The sequence below is a fragment of the Onychostoma macrolepis genome, chromosome 21 (assembly GCF_012432095.1).
Source record: "Onychostoma macrolepis isolate SWU-2019 chromosome 21, ASM1243209v1, whole genome shotgun sequence".
Lineage (NCBI taxonomy): Eukaryota > Metazoa > Chordata > Actinopteri > Cypriniformes > Cyprinidae > Onychostoma > Onychostoma macrolepis.
In genome coordinates, this window is record NC_081175.1 from 6,875,802 (window position 1) to 6,897,777 (window position 21,976).

Genomic DNA, 21,976 nt, shown 5'->3' on the forward strand with positions numbered 1-21,976 from the left:
AATATGAACCAACCTGTTTAAAGAGTATGAAGTAGAGCTGGGGATGTGTTTTATGAACATAGGTGCTGGCAGTGATTTAACTATCCAATTTTACTAAGAATAAAGAAAATAATAGAGTGCATTTTTAATGATTTAATGAGTCTTATGTAAATTTACTTTAGGGTGGGCTGAGCTCATGATTGAATGCTACCCCTACTCAAGTATTTGTTGTTCTAATGAAAGAGACACAAAAAAGAGTGTGCAAATGGGTAATTTTTGTTTCACTAAGAACCCCAAAATGTCCTCGTAGACATTCTGTGCTGGCAACCACATTCAAAGCAATATGCTGTGTGTAACTTGTTTATGTTGAGGTGATGTTAACATTTAAACAAATGATTTACAGTGAAGGCACTTGAAGCACTCCAGCTGAAACTCGACTGTATTGATTTTAACTTCATTTTAATGTGTAACTATGTGGGAAAGACAGAGTGGCAAACATCGCACTGAAATGTAACTGGTGAGTTCTGTACATGTAGGGTTCACTGACTTCGAGCACAACCTTGTATATATTTCAGTAAAGCAGAGGTAAAACTTATAGACAAGCAAACAGCAGCGCTAGTGTACAGTCATGCTGTGCTGCTGCTGGTGTTTGTAGAATCATCCTAGAGTGTCTTTTAGAATAATAATGCTTTTTATAATTCTTTCATGGCTCAGGACATGATGTCTACCAAGCGGTTTTGACATCTTGTATTCAGTAATGGAGAAATGGTGACATCCGGTGGTGAACAGAAGAATTACGATTTCTTGAAATGCTTGTTTTGGGAACAGTCTGTCAGAAATTCTCAACGTGATTTTATTTCCAAATAAATAGCATATGAAATTAATCATTTACAATATTATTTACAAATAAAGAAGAGCCTATCAAATACATTTAGGCAGGCTTCTCATTGCAGGATGTTTCGTTCTTTTGTACTGAAGGGGTGTTGGGATGTACAGAGGGTCCATCAGTCTGTGCATCCGTTTCTTTACTTCTCTCTCTGCCAAACTCAATGATCAGTGGCTTTTCAAGCAGCTTGTAGCCATTTAACAAGTCTAGAGCTGCCTGGGCACTTTTGACATCTGTGAAACACAAAAAGGAAGTTAATCCAGATGTTATATAACAGTGGCAATCAAGTTCTAAGAGGTTCACTTTCTACAGTATATTTCCCTCCCAATTGAAGTCCGGACAATACTTTTTTGAGAATAGTTAGAAAGTACTTTCTAGGCAGCAGTAGTACTTTGTGAAAGAAAAAGTCATATATGTATGACAGATAAAAATAACTGTTTGCTGCATTCTCGGTTTAGCAAAAATCTATTTTGCTGTAACTGTTAAAATAACCATGTCATCTGCAGCTCTAGTAGCACTTTATGGTGGAGAGAAGCCATGCACATGGAACAGAATGGGCTTGAATGAAGCATGTTTGGCTCTACATAAAAACATTAAGAGGATATAGCACTGAAAGATCATGACAACCAATGACTGAGTGCTTGTGGTGTGTTGAGATCTGTTGTTTAGACGTGCTATTCACTTTAAACTGTAGAAATGGTATTATGTCCTGCAGTCCAGTTGGAACCAAGCCAGGGTCCAGAACCAAACTGTAGTCCGCTATTTGAGGACCCCTTTTATATTACATAACATGCTGCAAATTGAATTTAAACCCTATATGCTGGCTTGTTATGGGGGATAATGCTGCACAACTTTTGTCAAGTCTTTCTCTTACCAGAGAATGTAATGAAAGCTTGGCCCTTGAGTCGGCCAGTCAGCAAACGGTACAGAATGGGCTGTGTGTCGTCTTTCTGAAACCTTGAAAAGAGAGAAACCAGCTGAGCCAGTGATGCCCATGGACTCATGTTCTTTACACACAGGACCTACACACACAAGAGGGAGAGAGAAATGTATTCTGATGTCTACAAATATCTAAACTGGGGTCAATAAAATACTTTTTTTTTTTTTTACAAGGATGTGTTCAATTGATCAAAAGTGATAGTAAAGACTTACACTGTTACAAAAGATTTACATTTGCTGTTCATCAAAGAATTTTGAAGACAAAAATATTAGGCAGCACAACTGTTACAATACTAATAATAAGAAATGTTTCTTGAGCACCAAATCAGCATATAGTCTGAATGATCATGTGACACTGAAGACTGGAGTAATGAAGCTGACAATTCAGCTTTGCCATCACAGGATTGTAATAATATTTCACAATATTACCATTTACCTGTATTTGTGATAAAAACGAGCTTTGATGGCAATAAGAAAGATTTGAAGAGTAGTGTATAAATAATATGACATAACATGTTATGATACTAAACAACTTCCCAACTTCTACTTATTGTATTATATTCGTAAAAATTTTGTAACATTTCTAAAGCAGTTATGTTGCTGTTATCCACACTTACATTAGATGGCGTTCCTCTCTGGTAGTTCTTAAATCGTGGAATATTCCGTATACCCTCTTCAGTCTCCCGATTGTTCTTTATCTCTTCATCTGAAATTTCCTCTATCCTTCCACTTACAGTAACAGGCCCATCATGGCTTTGGGCAGAAGCTGCACTTAATGTGCCAATGGACTGGCTTAATGTCATTTTCATAGGTATAATGCTTTTTTCTTGAGACTGAGGTTGGTTGACAGTGTCAGACACAGGGCTTGGTTCTGTGCATATGTGTTGGTCTTTGTTTGGGCTGGAATCATGGACTGTGTGAGTTTGTGATTGGACTGGTTTAGAGCTTGGAGATTCACACTGGATATTAGTGACAATTTTTGGTTGAGGCAAACGCTCTGAAATATCAGCAACATTTTTGTTCTGGTCTTCAAGAAAGTCTTTATAGAAATGGTCCATTGCGCTGGCGGATGTCGCCCCCTGCTGGCTGACTGGTGACTCCTCCTCTGTAGATAGAAAATACAGCAAAGTTTTAAATATGTATGAAAAGTGCCTAAAGGTAAAACTACTAAGTATTACTGTATTCTGTTAACCTCTATGGTAAAGGGCAGTGAGGAAGCTGCAGCGGTCACTGCCTTGAAAAAGAGCCTTTTCGATTTCCATCTCCCTACGGGAAAGTGGCCGACTGCTTGAGAAACGCTGTGGTCTGGACAGCAGCTCCGCATGTGCTGCCATTTTATCCCGGATGGCCTGCAGACGCTCATTCCTCACCTCAGGTGCCACACAAACCCCTCTGCCCTGAGAAAATTATGAATTGGGTCACATTGCATTGAGCTGACGTTCTCCCCCTTTAGATTTCTCACATTCCTTACAATTCAGAATCTCACCATTTACAACATGTCATGCTAAACGTAAGATCAAAATTAAGATAATTAAGATCAGACCTTCAAGGAGCTTTCTGGTTGATCCCTGCATCTCCATAGCTCTATCTCAGCATCTGTAAGACCCAGCTCTCTCAAAGTGGCCAGTTCCTGATCCCCGTCCTGCAAAGCCTGGAACTGGGACAGACTCCTCACACCAGCTGCCTGTTCCCCAAAAGGCTTGTATACTGCTGCTGGAGCAAAGCATTTCTTCTTTGCGACACACCTATAACAAATGAACATGAAAATGTGTAATGGAGGTAAATAAATAAATAGGTCCAATAAACGATAAAAAAATAAATAAAAATAAAAAATAAACAAATATTGACCAATTTATGTTCTAAAAAACATAATTCAGTACAATAACCAACAGAGACCATCCAAACCAACTTACTGCTATACATGTGTGCGCCAGATTAAAAATTAATTGAAAATCTATTCAAATTATTAGTAATAGTTAACTTACCTGTCAATGTTTACATCTGTATCTAGTTGCTGCAGCAGCAGATTGTGTAGTTGTCTTTGGCCCTCTGTCTCCTGTTCTTCAGGGATGGGCACATCATCACAGGCATTACGAGTAATACTGAGGAAAAAAAGAGAAAAGAAAAAAAAAACACATTTCTGTCAACTGTTTTTCACCATTTCATCGTATTTAATACAATTAACTTTGAATTCTCCCCACCCCAAATTCTAAAATTTGTGTTAAACAATTTTAGTTGTTCTTTTTTTCAGCCAGCATAAAATAATATTAAAGACAGTAAATCCATGACACTATCATGATTTGTTTTTAAGTGATGCTTGTTTGTTTGTTTATTAAGTGATACATTTTAATACAATTTGTCATTTCACTGCACTCCTGTGTTCATGAGGTATAGTAAACGAACAGCTGAAAAGTCACATGTTAAATTGCTTTATTATTCCATTTTAAAAATTCAGCTTTTCATGTTAAAAGGTAAAAGCAATTTGTGAAGTGTTTGTTTTATTTGATGCACATAGTCGCAATTTAATTTTTACTTTAAAATTTTTCACTATTTGCAGTTTAATGGTCCTACATTTATTCTACGCGGTTTCTACAGTAATCTTATCAAAACAATTAATTGAAAACACACACACACACACACACACACACACACATATATATATATATATATATATATATATATATATATGAATGCGCGTTTAAAGTAAATTGTAACATGTCATAAGCAGGAAGCTTGATATTTCTAGTCAAACACTAGTACTAAATACCGTGCACATTGCACATATCAACTGTTCCGCAGTCGGCTAGTCATATGACTAGCTTTATCAACACTAAAGACATCAGCTCGTATCATATGCCACTGAAGGAATAAGTCTTCCCATGCCAGAATACGGTCATATGCAAGTAGTTTCAGTTGCAAATCAACAATCCTCCCTTACCGCTTCATGTTTACATTACAACCACACTTCCTGTTTCAACAGGAAGGAAGCTTCGGCTGAAAGGATCATGGGAGCTGTAGTTTAAATCAAAGGACAAGTTAGGCATCTCACTGCAATGCAAACAGAGTTGCCAACTAATTTTCAGGGTAAGTTGCTAAAGGAAGGTCGATTTGTTGCTAAAAGTTGCTAAATGACGTTGTGATGTCATTGCTCGATGACATCATTGCGTAATTACGACGCAAAAATGTGTCACTACAGCAAATCTCAGCAAAAAAAAAAAAAAAGTTATATGTTAATTTAGATTTGTTTGTAAAATAATATAAATGCCTAATATAATATTAAAATATAAATAACTGTATTTTTAAATACAACACTTACCCAGTTTTGAACCATTCATTTTTATTTATTTATTTTTTTTTTTTTTATTAGCTTGTGAACTTATAAAACTACACATTCTGAACAGTTATAGTTTTAAGCAGTGTATTAGTAGTTAGTTAGTGCACTGTAAAAAATGTAAAGCTGACAACTTAAAATTTCAAGGCATCTTGCTGCACAGCTTTTTTGAGTTTACTCAGCTTTGGACCAAGTTGTTCACTCAACCCAAGTCAGTGAGTAAAGTCACACATAGTTTTGTTAGTTAAAAAGACTTGTAATGCTTTTCCAATGTGTCTCAAATCATGTTCTGTGAACTTTTTTTTACTTGTTTACAAATGACAAACATTAATGGGAAAGTTAGTCTAATAAGTAAACAATATTGTCTTTGTTTGTAAGACAACTTACATGACTGAGATATCCAGAAAACGGACAAAAGTGGTTGAACGTACTCTAGGCCTCAAAACTAGACATTAACCTCAAGAACAGTGACAATCGACAAATGTTAAAAAGATTAGCACTTTACATCACAGTACAACAAATAACTAACAATAATGATAAAACAACAACAAAAAAGTTTAAATGAAATCAGAAAACAGCTAAACAATAATCCTGTAACAGTAACTGCATCATTTATTCATGCTGCAATGCATGCTGGGAACTCACAAAGCCTTAACATTTCAACAATATGAAATTCTTTGTTCAGACAACTGTGTTTGACTAGTTGGGACAACATTTGGGGTAATTTTGTTGGTCTGACAAGGGTTTTTATGCAGTTTCAAGAAAATAGCATTTTTTTTTTTTTTTAAGTATATGAGACTCAAAAGGTTTCGTAAATTGGAAAATGTGCAGTTGCATTTTTTACAGTGTGTGCCACAATCTAAGAAAAGTCTGCAAAAATAGGGCACAATCTACTATGTTAATATTAAGGATTTTTTTTATTTTATTTTTTTTACCTGCATTTTTAATTACTTATTTTAATGTATTTGTGTTTTCGGGTTACAACGAATAATGGATAACACATAATGTCCTGAAAAATTACTAGTACCTTTTACATTTTTCTTACAGTGTACTAACTGATCAACAATCGTAGGTACAAGCTAAGGTGTAACATAAATGAACAACTATTATTATCAAATTGAACAATTGCAAATAGCAGCTAACTTAATTCATGTGATGTGTGTACTGCTATGCATCTTTGGTTTACTCATTTTGTGTAATTTAGATGGAAACTGTGTGCCTTTTTATCGTTTGAGTCATTTATCAAAAGTTGCTAAAAAATTGCCAAATAAATGTTAAAAATAGCTAAATTTGTTGCTAGCTGCTTCTGGAAGAAAAAGTTGCTAGCTGAAAAGTTGCTAAATTTAGCAACAAAATGGCTAAGTTGGCAACACTGTATGCAAATAGCATATCTCAGTAGTTTAAGACTGTAGAGTATCACGACGTAGTATCATGACAAACAAATATGAATGATAAAAAATATATATTTATTTCAATGTATTTAATCTTTAATAGTTGATTGACAATTCTCACACAATGAAAAATAAGTCAATTTCACAAAGATTTTATGATTTAGCCAATATCACGACAAACACGATTACCTTAGCAGCACTATATTTGGAAACTAAGCTGCAAAAACGGGTCATTTAGAAACAGTCGTGGTATTGACGTCACAGCCATGAGCACATTAACATATGATCGCCCACATTTATAGCCCACCCAGTCATGGAGAAACTAAAAGGAGGTTAATATTTCTAAAGATCCGAGGAAAATCGCAGTGTTATTTTCGTCTGTATTTAGATGTGGGGGAAATCCATCAAACGCTGTGTCATTCCTGGCTGTAGGATCGAGCCCGTGTCTCTGCACAGCCTCCCAAAGGATCCCAGCATCAGAAATGAATGGCTAAAGTTTCTCTTTACCGACGTTCCTGATCGTTACAGTCCTACATTAACAATCTGTTCAGCGCATTTCAGTACCGACTCATTTGTGAACCTATCACAGTTTAATGCAGGCTATGCAAGTAAACTCTTACTGAAGGAAGGGAGAGTGCCGACTATATTGGACCCGACACCAAACCCGCAATCCGTAAGTAAAATTTCCTACTTTTTTACGCGTGAGAAACCATACACTGTATTGGCTCTTTATAGCTTCAAGTTTCCCATTGCACCCTTAACTTCCTGTTTCAATAGGAAGTGAGTGTAAGTGAAGCGGATTATGGGAAATGTAGTTGAAACCAACGGAAAAGGTAAAACATTTGAGAGATAACAGCTTTAAAAGTGATCATATCTACTGACCCTTATTTTAAATCTTTTAATCACATTTTTAAATTTATGCATATATAAATAAATCTTTTAAAAATCTTTTAAATATGGAATGTCATGGAAAATGGGAATGTTGCAAGAACTGTGAAAAGCTTATGCAAATTAAACATATTACTGTGTGTATATCTCTATATATATATATATATATATATTCATGCCATGGTCTGTCTGAATACTCGATTCTGATTGGCTGGCAGGTGTTGATAAGTTCGTTGAACTGCACAGGTAGTTCCAGGTCAGTTTAATCCATGGTTTAATCACGTTAATGCCCTTCCTATAAACATTGGTAACCATAGCAACATACAGTTACAGTAGAATAGTACTACAGACGAAAATAACCGTCATTTTTATCGTTCCAGTCAAATATTGCAGCACAAATATTGTTAACATCTTTAATATATGAATGCTGGGAAATGACCATGGCATAAACGGGATAATCAACGGCTAGCTGTGCATTAAACGATTTGAATGCACTTCGCGGAGGCAATCACCCTCCGCTGCAAACACGGTTATTTTCGTTTGTAGTACTATTCAACTGTAACTGTATGTTGCTATGGTCACCAATGTTTATAGGAAGCGCATTAATATAGAACGTGATTAAACTGACCTGGAACTACCTGTGCAGTTCAACGAATTTAATCAACACCTGCCAGCCAATCAGAATCGAGTATTCAGACAGCCCATGGCATAAATATATAGGCTATATATTATTAATATTATTATTTTTTAAATAAACTTTATAGAAACACCTGCCCATTATGTAGCCATCACATTTCGTGAAAAGGCATTCTCACATTGTTTAACCCTGAAGCACAAGAAAATTATATTAATGAGCAAACTTATTAATTTAATATGCAAAACTATATTAACATATGACCGCCCATGTTTAGGCTGGCTCGCCCTCTCATAGTGAAACATTCTCTTCCTCATGGAAACGAAAAATAAGTCAGCTGGCATATCTGTGGGGGAAATTCATAAAACATTGTGCTATTCCCGGCTGTAGAATAACGTCTGCATCCCTGCATTGCCTTCCAAAGTATCCCAACATTAGAAACGAGTAATCAATGAGTAACACTTTGGCTAAGGTGTTTTTATTTTTATTTTTAAAAAGTCCCTAAACGTTATAGGCTGAACCTGCTGGTTTGTTCAGCACATTTCATAGCAGCCTATTTTGTGAACCGCTCACAATTCAATGCAGGCTTCGCAAAGTAACTGAAAGGACCCGACACCAAACCTGCAGCATGTTAGTAATTTGTTAAAAACTCTTTGAACGGTCTCTTATAACAGATTGTCCCTTACCGCTTCATGTTTCCCGTTGTACGGAGGCTTCCGGTTATCATAGGAAGTGTAGTTTGAAAGGAGTGTGGGAAATGTAGTTGAAAACTGGGGAAAAGACATAACAGTCCTCTGCAAAGAAATATGTTATTCATCAAGAGCCGATTATTATTGATAGTTATATACAAAAACTTTCAATCACGAGGGGAAATATAAAGGAGGAAAATGAATCAAAACACATTTTTAAAATGCAGGGGCATGAACATGTTTTTATGCAAATAACCCCCAAATAGTGATCCTTTTGCAAGGGATTCATTAATATTGTGAGAACTAGTATAATATTATAAAAAGGACATTTTTCCAAATTATATATATATATATATATATATATATAATAGTTTAATAGAATCATGAATATGGTCATTTAAAGTCAAAAGAAGTGATCTTTATTATTTGGTTTCAGGTTAACCTTAACTTTTACTTGTTTGACTGAGACTGTCAGTGGAATAAAATAATTTCTGTTAACCTCCTCATTTCCATAGATGCAGAATAAAACTGTAACCACGTCAAGTTCGGTGAGTGTTAATTTTTTATGTTTATTTTTCAAAGATCTCTTAGTGGCCTCTGGACCCCAGTTTGAAAACTCTTGATCAGTGTTGGGTAAGTTACTCTAAAAAAGTAATTAATTACTAGTTACTAATTACATCTTCAACAGTGTAATTAGATTACTGTACAAATTACTCTCTCCAAAAAGTATTTAATTACTTATTACTAATTACTAAAATCCTATATCAACCTCGACAAGTTAATGATACAAGGATAGACATGAAACAGTTCTTTTAATTCTTTCAAATAAATAATCAAAATCAGATATCATAATAGATAACTACATAAATTATTCTGGTCACACTTTAGATTAGAGTCCAGTTCTCACTATTAACTAACTATTAACTATGACTTTTGCCTCAATATTCTCCTAATTACTGCTTATTAATAGTAAAGTAGTTGTTAAATTTAAGAATTGTGTAAGGTTAAGGATTTAGAATAAGGTCTTGCAGAATACGACATTAATATGTGTTTTTACCAACTAGTTAATAGTGAGAATTGGACACTAAAGTGTTACCAATATTTTTATTAACTCACCAAAGTATTTAAAGTGAGAATAAAAAGCATGCATTTTAAGGTTAAACTTTAATTTTGATGATAAATCCACTAGCTTACTGTGTATTAATGTTCTACAGTCTATACACAGTATTAATTAGCTACATAAGATGTAACTGTAATTAAATTACAGAAAAAATAAGAGTAATCCCTTACTTTACTTTTTCAAGGGAAAAGTAATTAAATTACAGTAACTAATTACTTAGTAAATAATTACACTCAACGCTGCTCTTGATATAGACTTTTGCCTTTATATAGCTACTTATATTAAAGGTTCTGCATTTTAGACTAAAAAAAGAATTTAAAAAACATTAATGGAGCCCTAAATAAAGTTTTTGTATGTTTTAGCTTACTTTATGGGCATTTTTGTCTCCAAACTATAGCTAAGTAATCTTCTATTCTCATTTACAAGCCAAAAATCAAGGCAAACAATGAATGCACATATGGGGCATCATCTCTAACTCATGCAAAAAGACCACAAAAGTTCAGCTCTGAACATCCGGTGCAACTTGACGTCATTAGGTTAGGTGACACAGAGTGCGATGATGATTCTGAGGTTCTATTATCGCGGTGGCGCCGCTGCTGGTTTGGGCTACACACACACACACACACACACACACAGGCTGTGATTGACACAGTGAAGGGGTGGGGACGCAGGGTGGGGTCAGCAGCAGGGAGAGGCGGAGGAGAGACTCACAGCTCGAGCCCAACCCTGAAACACGGCAACAAACACACACTGAAAGACGACCGGGGCGACGGAAAGAGGGTTTATTTCTCGACGCCGGGGATATGATTTCTGTGATCCGCCGAGGCAACGAGCGCACCTTTCTCCTCTAATACTGAGGTGGAAAAACTGACATCGAGCTCACTGTTATTCAAATATCACCCCGCCCGATCCGATCGACCCCCCCTCCACTCCACCCCTTCACCGCCGCTTAGATACAGAGATGCACACGGAGACTCGGAACAAAAAAGTAAGTCCGTTTATCGTTCGCTATCGACTCATTTGGCAACGCAGCTGGTTGCTTTGGACGGCTGTCGCTGTCCGATTTCCATTCTGCAGGACTCCGCCTGAGTTCCTCATCTATGAGCAGTCACCCGGTTTCGGTTTGCTCGCCGTTAACCGTAATGAGCCGATAATATCTGAGCTGCTGGGTGATTACTTCACTCCTGTGCATGCGGCTCTGAGCCCGTACTTATCCGAAAGCCTCCTAACGATAACGCTGGTGCATTTGAAATACTTGTGCAACTTGTGACAAAGTCGGTGTGTGGCACATCTGTCAGAGCCGTCGCTTATCTGCAGTGCTGTTTTAAAGCGGCGAAGGCAGGAAGGAAGCGCGCCGAATGCAGCTCGCTGGAGAGACACCATCTTAGCTGCTTTCTTAAAGGGACAGCAGCCTTGCATTTGCATGGGATGAAGAAATTCTCTTATGTTGTTGCTGGCCTGTGATGCTGTATGCTATTGCCTTTTGTCATCATCTTTCAGTTGTTAAGGGCTAAATACCAATGTGTTGTCGGCAGAGTGCATTGTTTATCAAGAGACTGTAGGCTACTGAAAACTGTTATGAACATCCCATGATGCCAAGTAAGGAGGGGGTCACATTTGTAGTGTATTTGATACTGTGTTTTTGTTGCACGGAAGCTTGTACTAGAACTTTTAATTGAGTTACACTGATATCTAGATATAGCTGCGTGTGTATATGTATGGTCAGCTTGTCACTGTCACAAAATAGGACCTAACAGGATGATCAGTGTGACCCAGCATGTAGTAATAAAGGGGTCTTCGATGTGAAGGGGTTATTTTGTGATTTGTTTGGTCGGTTGGTTGCATTTCAGAATGATTTACAGAATGAAAGGTAATTTATACAGCAACGACCCAGACAACGGTCATTATTCAGAAACATCTGACAGCAGAATGCAGTGATTGGCCAATCAGAAGAGGTGTGTAACACAAAAAAAAAATAAATAAATATAAAATATATTAGCCAAATAGTTTGCAATTAATTGGCCTGCCTGATATATTGATCCCTTACTGCAAAGAAGCATTGTTAAAAATTATTCTAATTAATTAATACATATTCAATATATTTTAATATTTAAAAAAAAAAATATTTGTGAGCATCCAGCTTATTGGGTATGTTTAGCAGATAGATATATATCTTGCCATTTTGATCCATCCCTACAAAGATGCATTTTTAAGAAATAGACCTTAGTCAGGCTAGCACCATATTTAGTTTTTGACAGAAATGAACACAAGGCTGAAAGGGATAGACGTACAGTGCATTCTAAGGACTGTACTGTTTTCAAACACTATACTGATTGTTTAACTGATGAAACGTCTTTCTATCCCGTACAACCTCTTTTCATCTGCATTAAATGCCATGTGGCGTCTAACCTGACTGAGGTCTATTGCATCTTTTAGTCTACTCTACCTCTGTAGAGCTACCTGTTAGACCTAATTAATGTAATCGTACACCACTTTTGCCCTTAATATGGCATATTCTGCAACAGAACTCATTCTTGGGAGCAGAGTCTCCTGCATGAGCTGTTATTGACGGAGTCAGGGAGGTGAGCGGACTGAGGCATTATCATTGGAGGAACAGAGAGTGCTCTGGGTGTGCCAGACAGCTGGTAATCATTAACATCTATGGACAAACTTTGGTCAAAGTGGTTAAACACTCAGTTACCCTCTGTAGGTCTCAGCCTTTGGGTTTTATCAGGGTGACATCGCTTCAGGAGGGTGTTATAGGTTGAGGCATCCATTGGCAGCCTAATCAAGCCAAATAGCTGGGGGTGATGTAAAGTGCATCTGTTTTTAGGAGTTGAGACAGTTAGGACCTGCCACTGTCCTAGAGGACAGTTATTTTTAGGAGAAGGGTGCAGTCGGCCCTGGGTGTGACTGAGGTTGTGTTTTTGCAGGGTGGCAGTGGTGCACGCCTAGCAGTTCCTCTCACTCCCTGTCTTAAATCGCCTCTCGTGTTATTGACTGCACTTTAGCGTCACACCCTTAACCTGTACTAAAGCTTAGCTCTAAAAGTGCAACACAAATTAGTCAGTGTTCTGTTTTGTATAAACTTGATTCTGTATCATAAGAAGTAGGACACTTCCTCATTAGATGTTTGAGGTAAGTCAACAATATGGTGTAATGCCTCAACATCACATGCATTGTCCCTCTTAAAAGCCCATTATTTTTACTCTATTCTCAAGAATGTTAACCATATTATGAAGTTAGACAGGCTGGTAATAGGACATTGTGCCACTGACGTCTTCAGTTTAGGTCTTATTCTGAATACAGTGTGTGAATACAGATAAAGGTGGGACAGTCCAGCTTGTCTTTTATGATCCACTAATACAAGGTCATAAAAGACTCTCACACTTAGTCAGGTGTAAAATCCTTTTATATTCGTACACCCTATGGCCTGGGATCAACATTGCACCTGGGGTGTATTCCAGAAAGCATGGTTAACTTACCGTCAGATAAACCCTGAACTTTCGGTTGATTAACCCCAAACCTTGCTTACTCGAGGTATGTGGTTCCAAAAACGCGTCTGGGAGTAAGTTCATTCAACTCAGAGTATGTTCCTGGTTAAGACTCAAGACATTCTCAACAGAGCGACGAATCTACGAGTCACTATGGAAACGGACGCTAAGAATAAGCGCGCCATAATGCTTCTTTCTTCTTCTTCTGTTCAAAGGTCATGTAGGCCTAATGCTTAGTGCATATCGCCACCTAATTGATGGTTTTGCAATCATTTTTATTTTTTTTCCGTTTAATCTTTAATCCTTGAGAATAAGAATTATATTGTTTGTTTGATGCTAATTATATATTAAGTCGGTAACACTTTACAATAAGGTTCATTAGTTAACATTAGTTAACAACATTAGTTAACATGAACTAAGAATGAACAATACTTCTACAGCATTTCTTAATCTCAGTTAATGTTATTTTCAGCATTTACTAATGCATTATTAAAATCACAAGTTGTGTTTGTTAACATTAGTTAATGCACTGTGAACTAACATGAATAAACAATGAACAACTGTATTTTTATTAACTAACGTTAACAAAGATGAATAAATAGTGTAATAAATGTATTGATCATTGTTTGTTCATGTTAGTTAATACATTAACTAATGTTAACAAATGACACCTTATTGTAAAGTGTTACCATTAAGTCATATCAGATATGTATTTTTATTATAGAAATACATTATAGAAAATGCCGATCCATGTGTGAGATGATAATATAAAATGTAATAAATATATATATAGGCTAATATAATAAATTAAACATTACATTTTCATAATAGTGTTTTAGAATTTATACAGATAACTGTTATATATGCCAATAAAATATAATAACCATATTAGAGCAATATATAGGCTAACCTTATTTATTACTTATTTTAGTGCTTTATCATTAAAATAGCATACAACTATATATATATATATGTATAGTAGGCTATATACATAACTGTATTGTAATAATATATAATATTGTACGCTATCTGTCACGCCCACTGAAGGCACGTCAGTAGATCATACATGCTCTGATAGCGCTGAAGTGAACTAACCCTGGAACATAACCTGCTCCTGAGCAGGTTATCTTCAGAGAGCAAGTTGCTATGGTTACTTACATACCCTGAAAGTAACCTCCGATTTTGGAACCGAAAGCTGAGGTTATCCGCTCACTTATCCTCAAACATACCCAGGTATGTCACATAACCTGCTTTCTGGAATACACCCCTGTAGATCTGGGGTTTGTCCTGTTGTTTATTGGACCGTCTTGGGAATCAAACTTCATTTCTACTTCTGGCTGTGGACCAGTCGTGTCTCACTGTCACTTTTTTTTTAAAGAAATGTTGAGCATATACATCTATTCTTTCAACTTATTCCATTTGATAGCATGCACATAGATTACTTGTCCAGTGTCTGCGCTATTTCTCTCCAGAAGTTCTAAGCGATAAGATATGTTTTTGTAGGTGTTTAAACTGCAGTTATTTAAATCAACGCAGGCATTTATTGTTGTTGCATTACAACTATTTTGTTGTTGTTGTTCTATCTCCTCCATTTCTTTTCTGATTGTGAAACAACAGGTCGGGCCACTTGTTGGCAACTTGTGGACTAACTAATTAGTTTAAAAAAATAAATAAAAAATAGGTGTGATAATGGCAAAATTCGCGTCTTGCCGGGTGTATGCATACCTTTGTGAATGCATTAAAAACAAAGTATATTTTGGGTTTAAGTGACAGGCTTCAAATGGATGCATTCACATTTTTGTACATTTTAGCATTTAACATATCACATGGGTCTGAACAGCATCATAAGAAGCAGCAAAATTCTTTGCCACACTGAGGGGTTTTATAAGGGTTTCAAGCCATTTTATATTCTTGAGAAAAGGAAATTGTATATATTCTCAAGGAAATTACAAATGAATCAGCCCTCTATACCATCTGTAGATATGACCGTTCACTAAATGCAATAATCCAGGCCTAGCTTGAGCTCAGAAAAATGACAATTTTAGTACCATTGACTTACATATTACCATCTGCCCCTTCATTCCGTTCTGTTTCTTGTCATCTTGGTTTCTGATAAGTCTATATTTTATACTAATATCCACCATTTTTAACTCACTGACTGAGCACACGGTACTGAAAGGCCCTCAGTATTAAGTTAGTGAGCTAAGTGGACAAATTTAAGGTTATGTTTTTGGTCCTCCACTTTTATCACTGCTTTGAAGCAGAGTTCACAACCCATTTTACATCCGTAATGTGACATATTTCCAAGTTAAACAGGATATTCAGTGAGAAAAGTGGGGTGGGACTTTGATTGGATCCTGAAAAGTGGTGAGTCATAAAAAATTGAAAATGAGAGGGCTTGGTGGCATCATTTTAGAGATGGAAGAAACATATTACTTTTGAAAAGATAGTTTCTTTTCAATAATAACGCAATATGACCATTAAGATGAATTAAGAAAGTAAATAGGGATGCACTGAATGATACCAATGCTGGAATTACAGAGACAAGTACCAGTACATCTGTTTGCTAAACAAATTAAGCCATGTAATATGGTTCATATGGTTTTGGTTTCTCTACTAGGGCTGCACATTATCGAAACAATTGAAATATCGCAAATGTGCATATCGTGATATACATATAGAAATTGTTTGCAATAAATGAGTGATTTAGTACTTTTTAAAAGTTACTTATGGTCAAAGGGTTATTTCAACATATCAATATATTAATTCATAGTAGGCCCGGCACCAGGACACACGGTTGTTTGGGGGTGCAGTTGGTTTCAAGTAATCGCTCAAAATGAATTATTTGGGTAACGCTTTACAATAATTCACTGACACTTTAATTAAATAGAAAAGCAAGCAGGTGCGTGATTTGGCATGGCTGCCAATGCAAATAATGAATAACCGTTTCCTTACCTAAATCCTGCGTTTGGACTAGGCTCGGTTGCAAAATTGGCCATTGCGTTGTAGAAATTAACAAACATGTCTGTGATTGGCTACTTTGCTCCCCTCTGCGAAAATGCATTGTAAAATCATTTGACGCTTTCCAAATCTATTTCGTAATGCTATTATTACGAAGAAAACAGATCCTAGACCAGGAGTTATGGGCAGATTTTCCATCTAAAAGCAATCAGTTAGACTATTATACACGCTAAACTAAAGCCCGGCCGCCCCCTCGGTCACAGGGATGTCCGTGGGGGGGCAAGCAAAACAAAAAGCTGGTCATGAATTAGGTACTTTTACTGTACCTTAATTATAAGGAGCGAGGCAAAAATATGTCCGTCTTGAGCAAATTCTTCCAAGGGAAGTATAGACTATCCACTCAGGTATGTTCTTTGGGAAGGATGTCGGAAGATTTCGATGTAAGCCAAGAGGAGACTGGTTTTCCTTAGTTAAAGTAAGGAAACTTTGCTTCCTTTGCTCCTGTAAACAAACTCGTGAGACTAGCATATCTCACAGGCGCTTGCGCGTATGTCCTACGTCATCCGCCCGGAACGGCTTGCACGTATGACAGTTAGTGGAAGTGAGAGAAAAGTGTTTTAAACATTTTAAATATGGATATTTTTCTAACAAAAACGCATCGATTCACCTTTATTCACAATTTGACATAGCTATTCTAATTTTTTTTTTTAAAGTAACGCAATAGTTACTTTCCCTGGTAATTGGTTACTTTTATAATGATGTAACTCAGTTACTATTTGTGAAAAGTAACTAGTAACTATAACTAATTACTTTTTTAAAAGCCCTACACTGGTCACTACTATTGCACTACAGTGCTGCTTCTGCCACCTCATGACAATAGATTTACGCTTCGAATTAGGTACTCTGTCATCAGTGACAGTAGCTCATTGGAAAAGGATGGAAAATGCCCTACATTGTGTTTGCACTAAGAAATGCTGCTGTCTGCAATCAGCAATAAAACGTTGTTCCATATTTTATTCTGTATTGTCATAAATATCATTATCGCAAATATTCTTGAAATATTGTGATATAATTTTGAGGCTGTATCGCCCACCCCTAACACCCGCTTGCTGCCATTATAAAGCTTGGAAGAGCAAGGATAATTTTTAATAAAACTCAGATTGGATTTGTCTGAAAGAAAAGTCATATACACCTAGGATGCCTTGAGGGTGAGTAAAACGGGCTAATTTTAATTTTTGGGTGAAATAACTAACCCTTTAATAATGTCGAATTTGTTTTAAGCAACAGTAAAACATGGCTATTCACTTTCAGAAGTTGTAGAAGTTTATGTTTAGAAGTTCTTTCTGAAACATACGTTGGTTGTATAATTTTTTTAAATATGTTTTAATGCAATTTAAATTGATTTTAGAAGAAGAAATATCGTATCGCATATCGAATATTGCATTTTTATATTGCATATTTTATATATTGCATCTATTTTGCATTGCAATTATTGCACGCTATCATATCGTATATTACATTTTTCTTCAGTATCGCACAGTCCTATTCTCTAACCATTTTTAAAAATAAAATTACAAATGCAATGAAAATACAGGTGTCGGTAATCTGTAATCTGCAAGTACCAAAAATGAAAGTATTGGTATCGTACTCATTTTGGAAGAATTGGTATTGGTGCATCCTTAGAATAAATAAGGCAAATTTTCATTTCATGTTGCTTTGAAATAAAAATGAGATTGAGTTCAGCAAAAACATGAAGAATTTGCTGGACTTTTTGGGGCGCTGCTTTTTTTTTTAAAGAGTTTATGTATGTCGCTAGTGGCAGAAGAAACGAATGTACCTCAGATGCAATCAAGGTCTTTTCTTACTTTGAGAGCTGCCCGAGGAGGATTCGGTTGTCCAAGAGAGCAGAGGAAGTGAGGCACCAGCGCACTGGCTGGAGGGAAAATGAGACTGAGAGGTTAAAGGGGACATGCAGCGTTATGTGGTTTAGCTCCCAGACCTAAAGGAAGTAAAACAAGTTAGAGGTGAGGTTTTGCATGAATGGGGGCTCTGGGGTGTGCTTGTGTGTGTGGTATGGGACTGTAAGGATATTGTCCATGTCTCCCCAGATTAGAGGCGATGTGACAGAATGACCCCCTACCATTGCGGCACAATCATTAACCAGGGAAAGAATCCCGTCCCCATAGCAACCCCTGCAGTTCTGCCAAACTGTCTGCAATGAAAAAGAGGGAGCGGGGGTGGGGTGCTCAGGGTGGGGAGGGTGTGTCTCAATGTGTGTGTGTGTGTGTGTGTGTGTGTGTGTGACTACTGATGTTGGAAACAGCATGCAAGCCATTGCTCAGAATGTGAAAATTACGTGATTTGGAAAACTAGTTGCGAAGCTTTGTTTTCCTGTAGCCCCCTCTAAACGTATGCAAATGCTGGACATTTGCATTAGCCTTTTACTGTACCTTAATTATAAGGAGCGAGGCAAAAATATGTCCGTCTTGAGCAAATTCTTCCAAGGGAAGTATAGACTATCCACTCAGGTATGTTCTTTGGGAATTGCATCTTGACTCTACGCCTTTAAAGTTGACATCACCAGCTCTCTCTTGCTGTTTTTCTCTCTCGGTGCAGCTCTGCAGCAGAGATGAGCTGGCTTTCAGAAAGAGAGAAACTTTTCCTTCCTGTCTTGGTTGCTCATCTGCTTCATGGACATTAAATGGCTTGAGACGTTGAGGCTTGCATCACATTAGCAAGGCTACATTTCAGCAAAGCATCATGTGAAGAAACTTCATTTCTGCATGTATGCAGGACAGACCTTTCTTTTTTGAGTAAAAGAACTGGTAAAGGAATGAGCATGTTAGGGCTGTTGAGTGAGTGTGTGTTTTAGGGTGGGGAGGGCTGCCTATGGGAAGTAGCAGCAGAGTTTGCGTCAGAAGGGTGTGGTGAGATAAGGCCAAGTTCACTGCTATGGTGACTGTGCCAACCATAAAGAGAAAGTCCTACGTGTGGGTTTGTTTGAATTTGTTTGCAGCCAATGTACACTCCTAGCCATCACAGTTGGTATTCTTAAAGAAACAGTACAGCCAAAAATGACAATTCTGTCATTATTTACTGCTACTCCTACTGTTAGTTTGTCAGGGGAGCACAAAAGAAGAAGAAATTTCTGTTTATTGTGACCACTCTGAAGGTTGAAAAAGGACCAAAAACACCTTGAAATAGCACTATATTCAAAATCTCCTGAAATTATATGATTACTTTTGTGACTACAAAGTGCTAATGCTATTGCTGTTTGATACCATTTGGTATGGTTTTTTGCATGTCTTGTGTAAGGGTGCTCTGATCAGGATTATTATTTTTTTTTTACTGGAAGAAATACCAATCACTGACCATAGGGTCTATTTGAAGCCGTCTTTTTATCATGTTATAAGCATGCTCTGATGAGATCCCCCATACGTTAATACTTTTATTCATTCAAAGATGCATTAAACTGATCAAAATTGACAGCAAAAATAATGTTACTAAAGATTTTTGTACTTTCATTTTTTTTTTTTTTCTTTTTTTTTTTACTTCTTGAACTTGAATCCTGAAAAAATATGTCATGGTTTATAAAAAATATTAAGCAGTACAACATTGATAATAATAAAAATAAGAGGTTTCTTGAGCACCAAATCAGCCTATTAGAATGATTTCTGAAGGATCACGTGACAATGAAGATTGGAGTATAGGAATAAATTATATTTAAAAATATATTCAAATAGAAATGGTTATTTTAAATTGTGATAATATTTTATAACATTATTTTCTACAGTATATTGATAATATAATAAAAAGTTAAATTAAATAAATTAAAAATAAATGTAAAAATATATATAATTAATATAAAATATTTTTTAAAGAGAGGCAAACACAACAATTATTATTCAGACAGATAGGCTTATTAGGAAAGAGCCTACAATGCTATTGATGTTCATTTCTAACCCAGGGGTTTAATTAATTAATAATATTTTCATAAATATTTTTTGAGAGATCACCAATCACTGTGAATCAATAGGAGATATTACCAGCAGATAGTGATCAGAACCTGGTTGATTGGAGCAATGATGCCATGTTTGATTTGAGAGCTACTCTGGAGATGTTCAGTAAATAATGGCTTTGATTTGTGTGATGAACAGACCAGAATTCATCAAAATAACTTCAGAACACTTAGTGTATGTGTCACGTAAGATTGCAAAGTATCAAATAATAATAGAATTTAAATTTTTCTGAGTGAAGTGTTAAAGTAGAGTGGTGTCCTTCTTTCAGACCCTTTGTAAGCCTCGTGTCTCCTGCTTCAGCCATTCGGTTGGCCTTGACCTATTCAGGTGATTCTTACATTGGTCTCAACTCTCACCTCAAAAACTCCTACGATTCTCTTTTCACTGCTTGCTTCTTCTCGTTTCATCCCCCAGCAGACTCTTCTGAGCCAGGCCCCTTCGTGTTGCACACAGCCCTTTTGTTCCACGACGACTTGTGTGTGTGTGAGGGTGACACGACGCTGTCTCACACATCTCGCTGAAGAGGAAGGGTGGAGTTGTAGGCAGCCTAGCAGCTTCACTCAAGGCCAGTCTCTAAGTCTCTGCTTTGGGGAGATGCAGCACTGAATCTAAAGATTTCCTAGTTTTTGTAATCATAACCCATGTGCTGACCCAAAAGGAACTGGCTTTTGAATGTTCTGTGTTGCAAAATTGTGCCGAATAGATTTAACTTTACATTACATATAAATTTACATTTTACTTTACATATTGGTTAAACAATGTCATCCTTGTCACATTTACAGCGGTGACATTTACCATGGTTTGGCGAATTTTCACGGGAGAAAGCTAGTCAATTTAGTTTCAATTTCATGTGACTGCAAAATGTTTCCCCTTGCAGATTTCGCGACTGGTTTAAGTTAGTCACATGCTACATTGACCAAAAGATAGCTGCTTGGTTTGAAAGTGACTTCTATGTGTGCTGTGCTTCATACATTGCTATGCTATTGACAATAGACCTTTTTTTGCCTGCAAAATTTTGCTGAAATTTCACTCATGTGACACTACCTTTAGTGTGCAGTGAAAAAGCTGCATTGTTTGAAAGTGACTTCTATGTGTGCTGTGCTTCATACATTGCTACACTATTAACAAAAGACCTTTTTTACCTGCAAAACTTTGCCGAAATTTCACTCGTGTGACACTACCTTTAGTGTGCAGTGATTCTAAAATAAGCAGCAAAGTGGGCCAGACCTTATGGCACTTGACAAAATCTAGACTAATATCAAAGTGCAATGGTATTTCCATCAGAAACTATCACTGGTACCAGTACTTTCTAAGGGCATAGTGCTTCACAGAGAGAAGCCTGACACACAGGGTGGTCTTTTGCCAAAGGGAGGCCTTGTACCTTTAAGAGGCTAACGGAAAGAACCAGAGGGTAGGACAGAGTCCTTGCACCACAGCCTGTGCTGTGTGTGTCACCAAACCCTCTGCCTGCTCATCCCCCTCACACACACCCCATGCAGCTGTGACCTTACATGTGTATCCTCCCCTTCTGCCTCTTCCTTTCTCTCTCTCTCACTCTTTTTCTTTCTCTTCTTTTGCTTTTGGACCGATGAGTTGATTACATGGAGGGACGCAGTGACAGCACTGGCTGGTACACAGAACAAGA

General features: G+C 36.8%; 2 protein-coding genes across 4 annotated transcripts in view; one reads left to right on the forward strand and one right to left on the reverse strand.

Moving 5' to 3' along the window:
- Positions 1-421: 421 nt before the first annotated feature.
- rbm41 (RNA binding motif protein 41) lies at positions 422-14,109 on the reverse strand. Of its 2 annotated transcripts, XM_058758090.1 has the most exons (8): positions 11,113-14,109; positions 8,735-8,842; positions 3,790-3,906; positions 3,348-3,549; positions 2,997-3,201; positions 2,422-2,909; positions 1,740-1,887; positions 422-1,098 (listed from the first exon to the last, which is right to left on the reverse strand). In XM_058758090.1, exons 1-8 carry the CDS (start codon positions 11,280-11,282, stop codon positions 911-913), a joined length of 1,626 nt encoding a protein of 541 aa, XP_058614073.1. In that variant the 5' UTR covers positions 11,283-14,109; the 3' UTR covers positions 422-910. The 2 variants fall into 2 exon arrangements, with proteins under 2 accessions (XP_058614073.1, XP_058614074.1); XM_058758091.1 differs by lacking the exons at positions 8,735-8,842; positions 11,113-14,109 and adding an exon at positions 4,743-4,891.
- The window catches only part of klf8 (Kruppel like factor 8), a 40,288-nt gene continuing 25,077 nt past the window's right edge, over positions 6,766-21,976 (forward strand). Inside the window, exon 1 of one of the 2 annotated variants that reach the window (XM_058758094.1) lies at positions 6,766-7,199. In XM_058758094.1, coding sequence (XP_058614077.1) covers positions 6,915-7,199 — 285 coding nt within the window. In that variant the 5' untranslated portion in view covers positions 6,766-6,914. Of the gene's footprint in view, positions 7,200-10,267; positions 10,846-21,976 lie in introns of those variants that run through there. The other variant, XM_058758095.1, reaches the window with a different exon arrangement.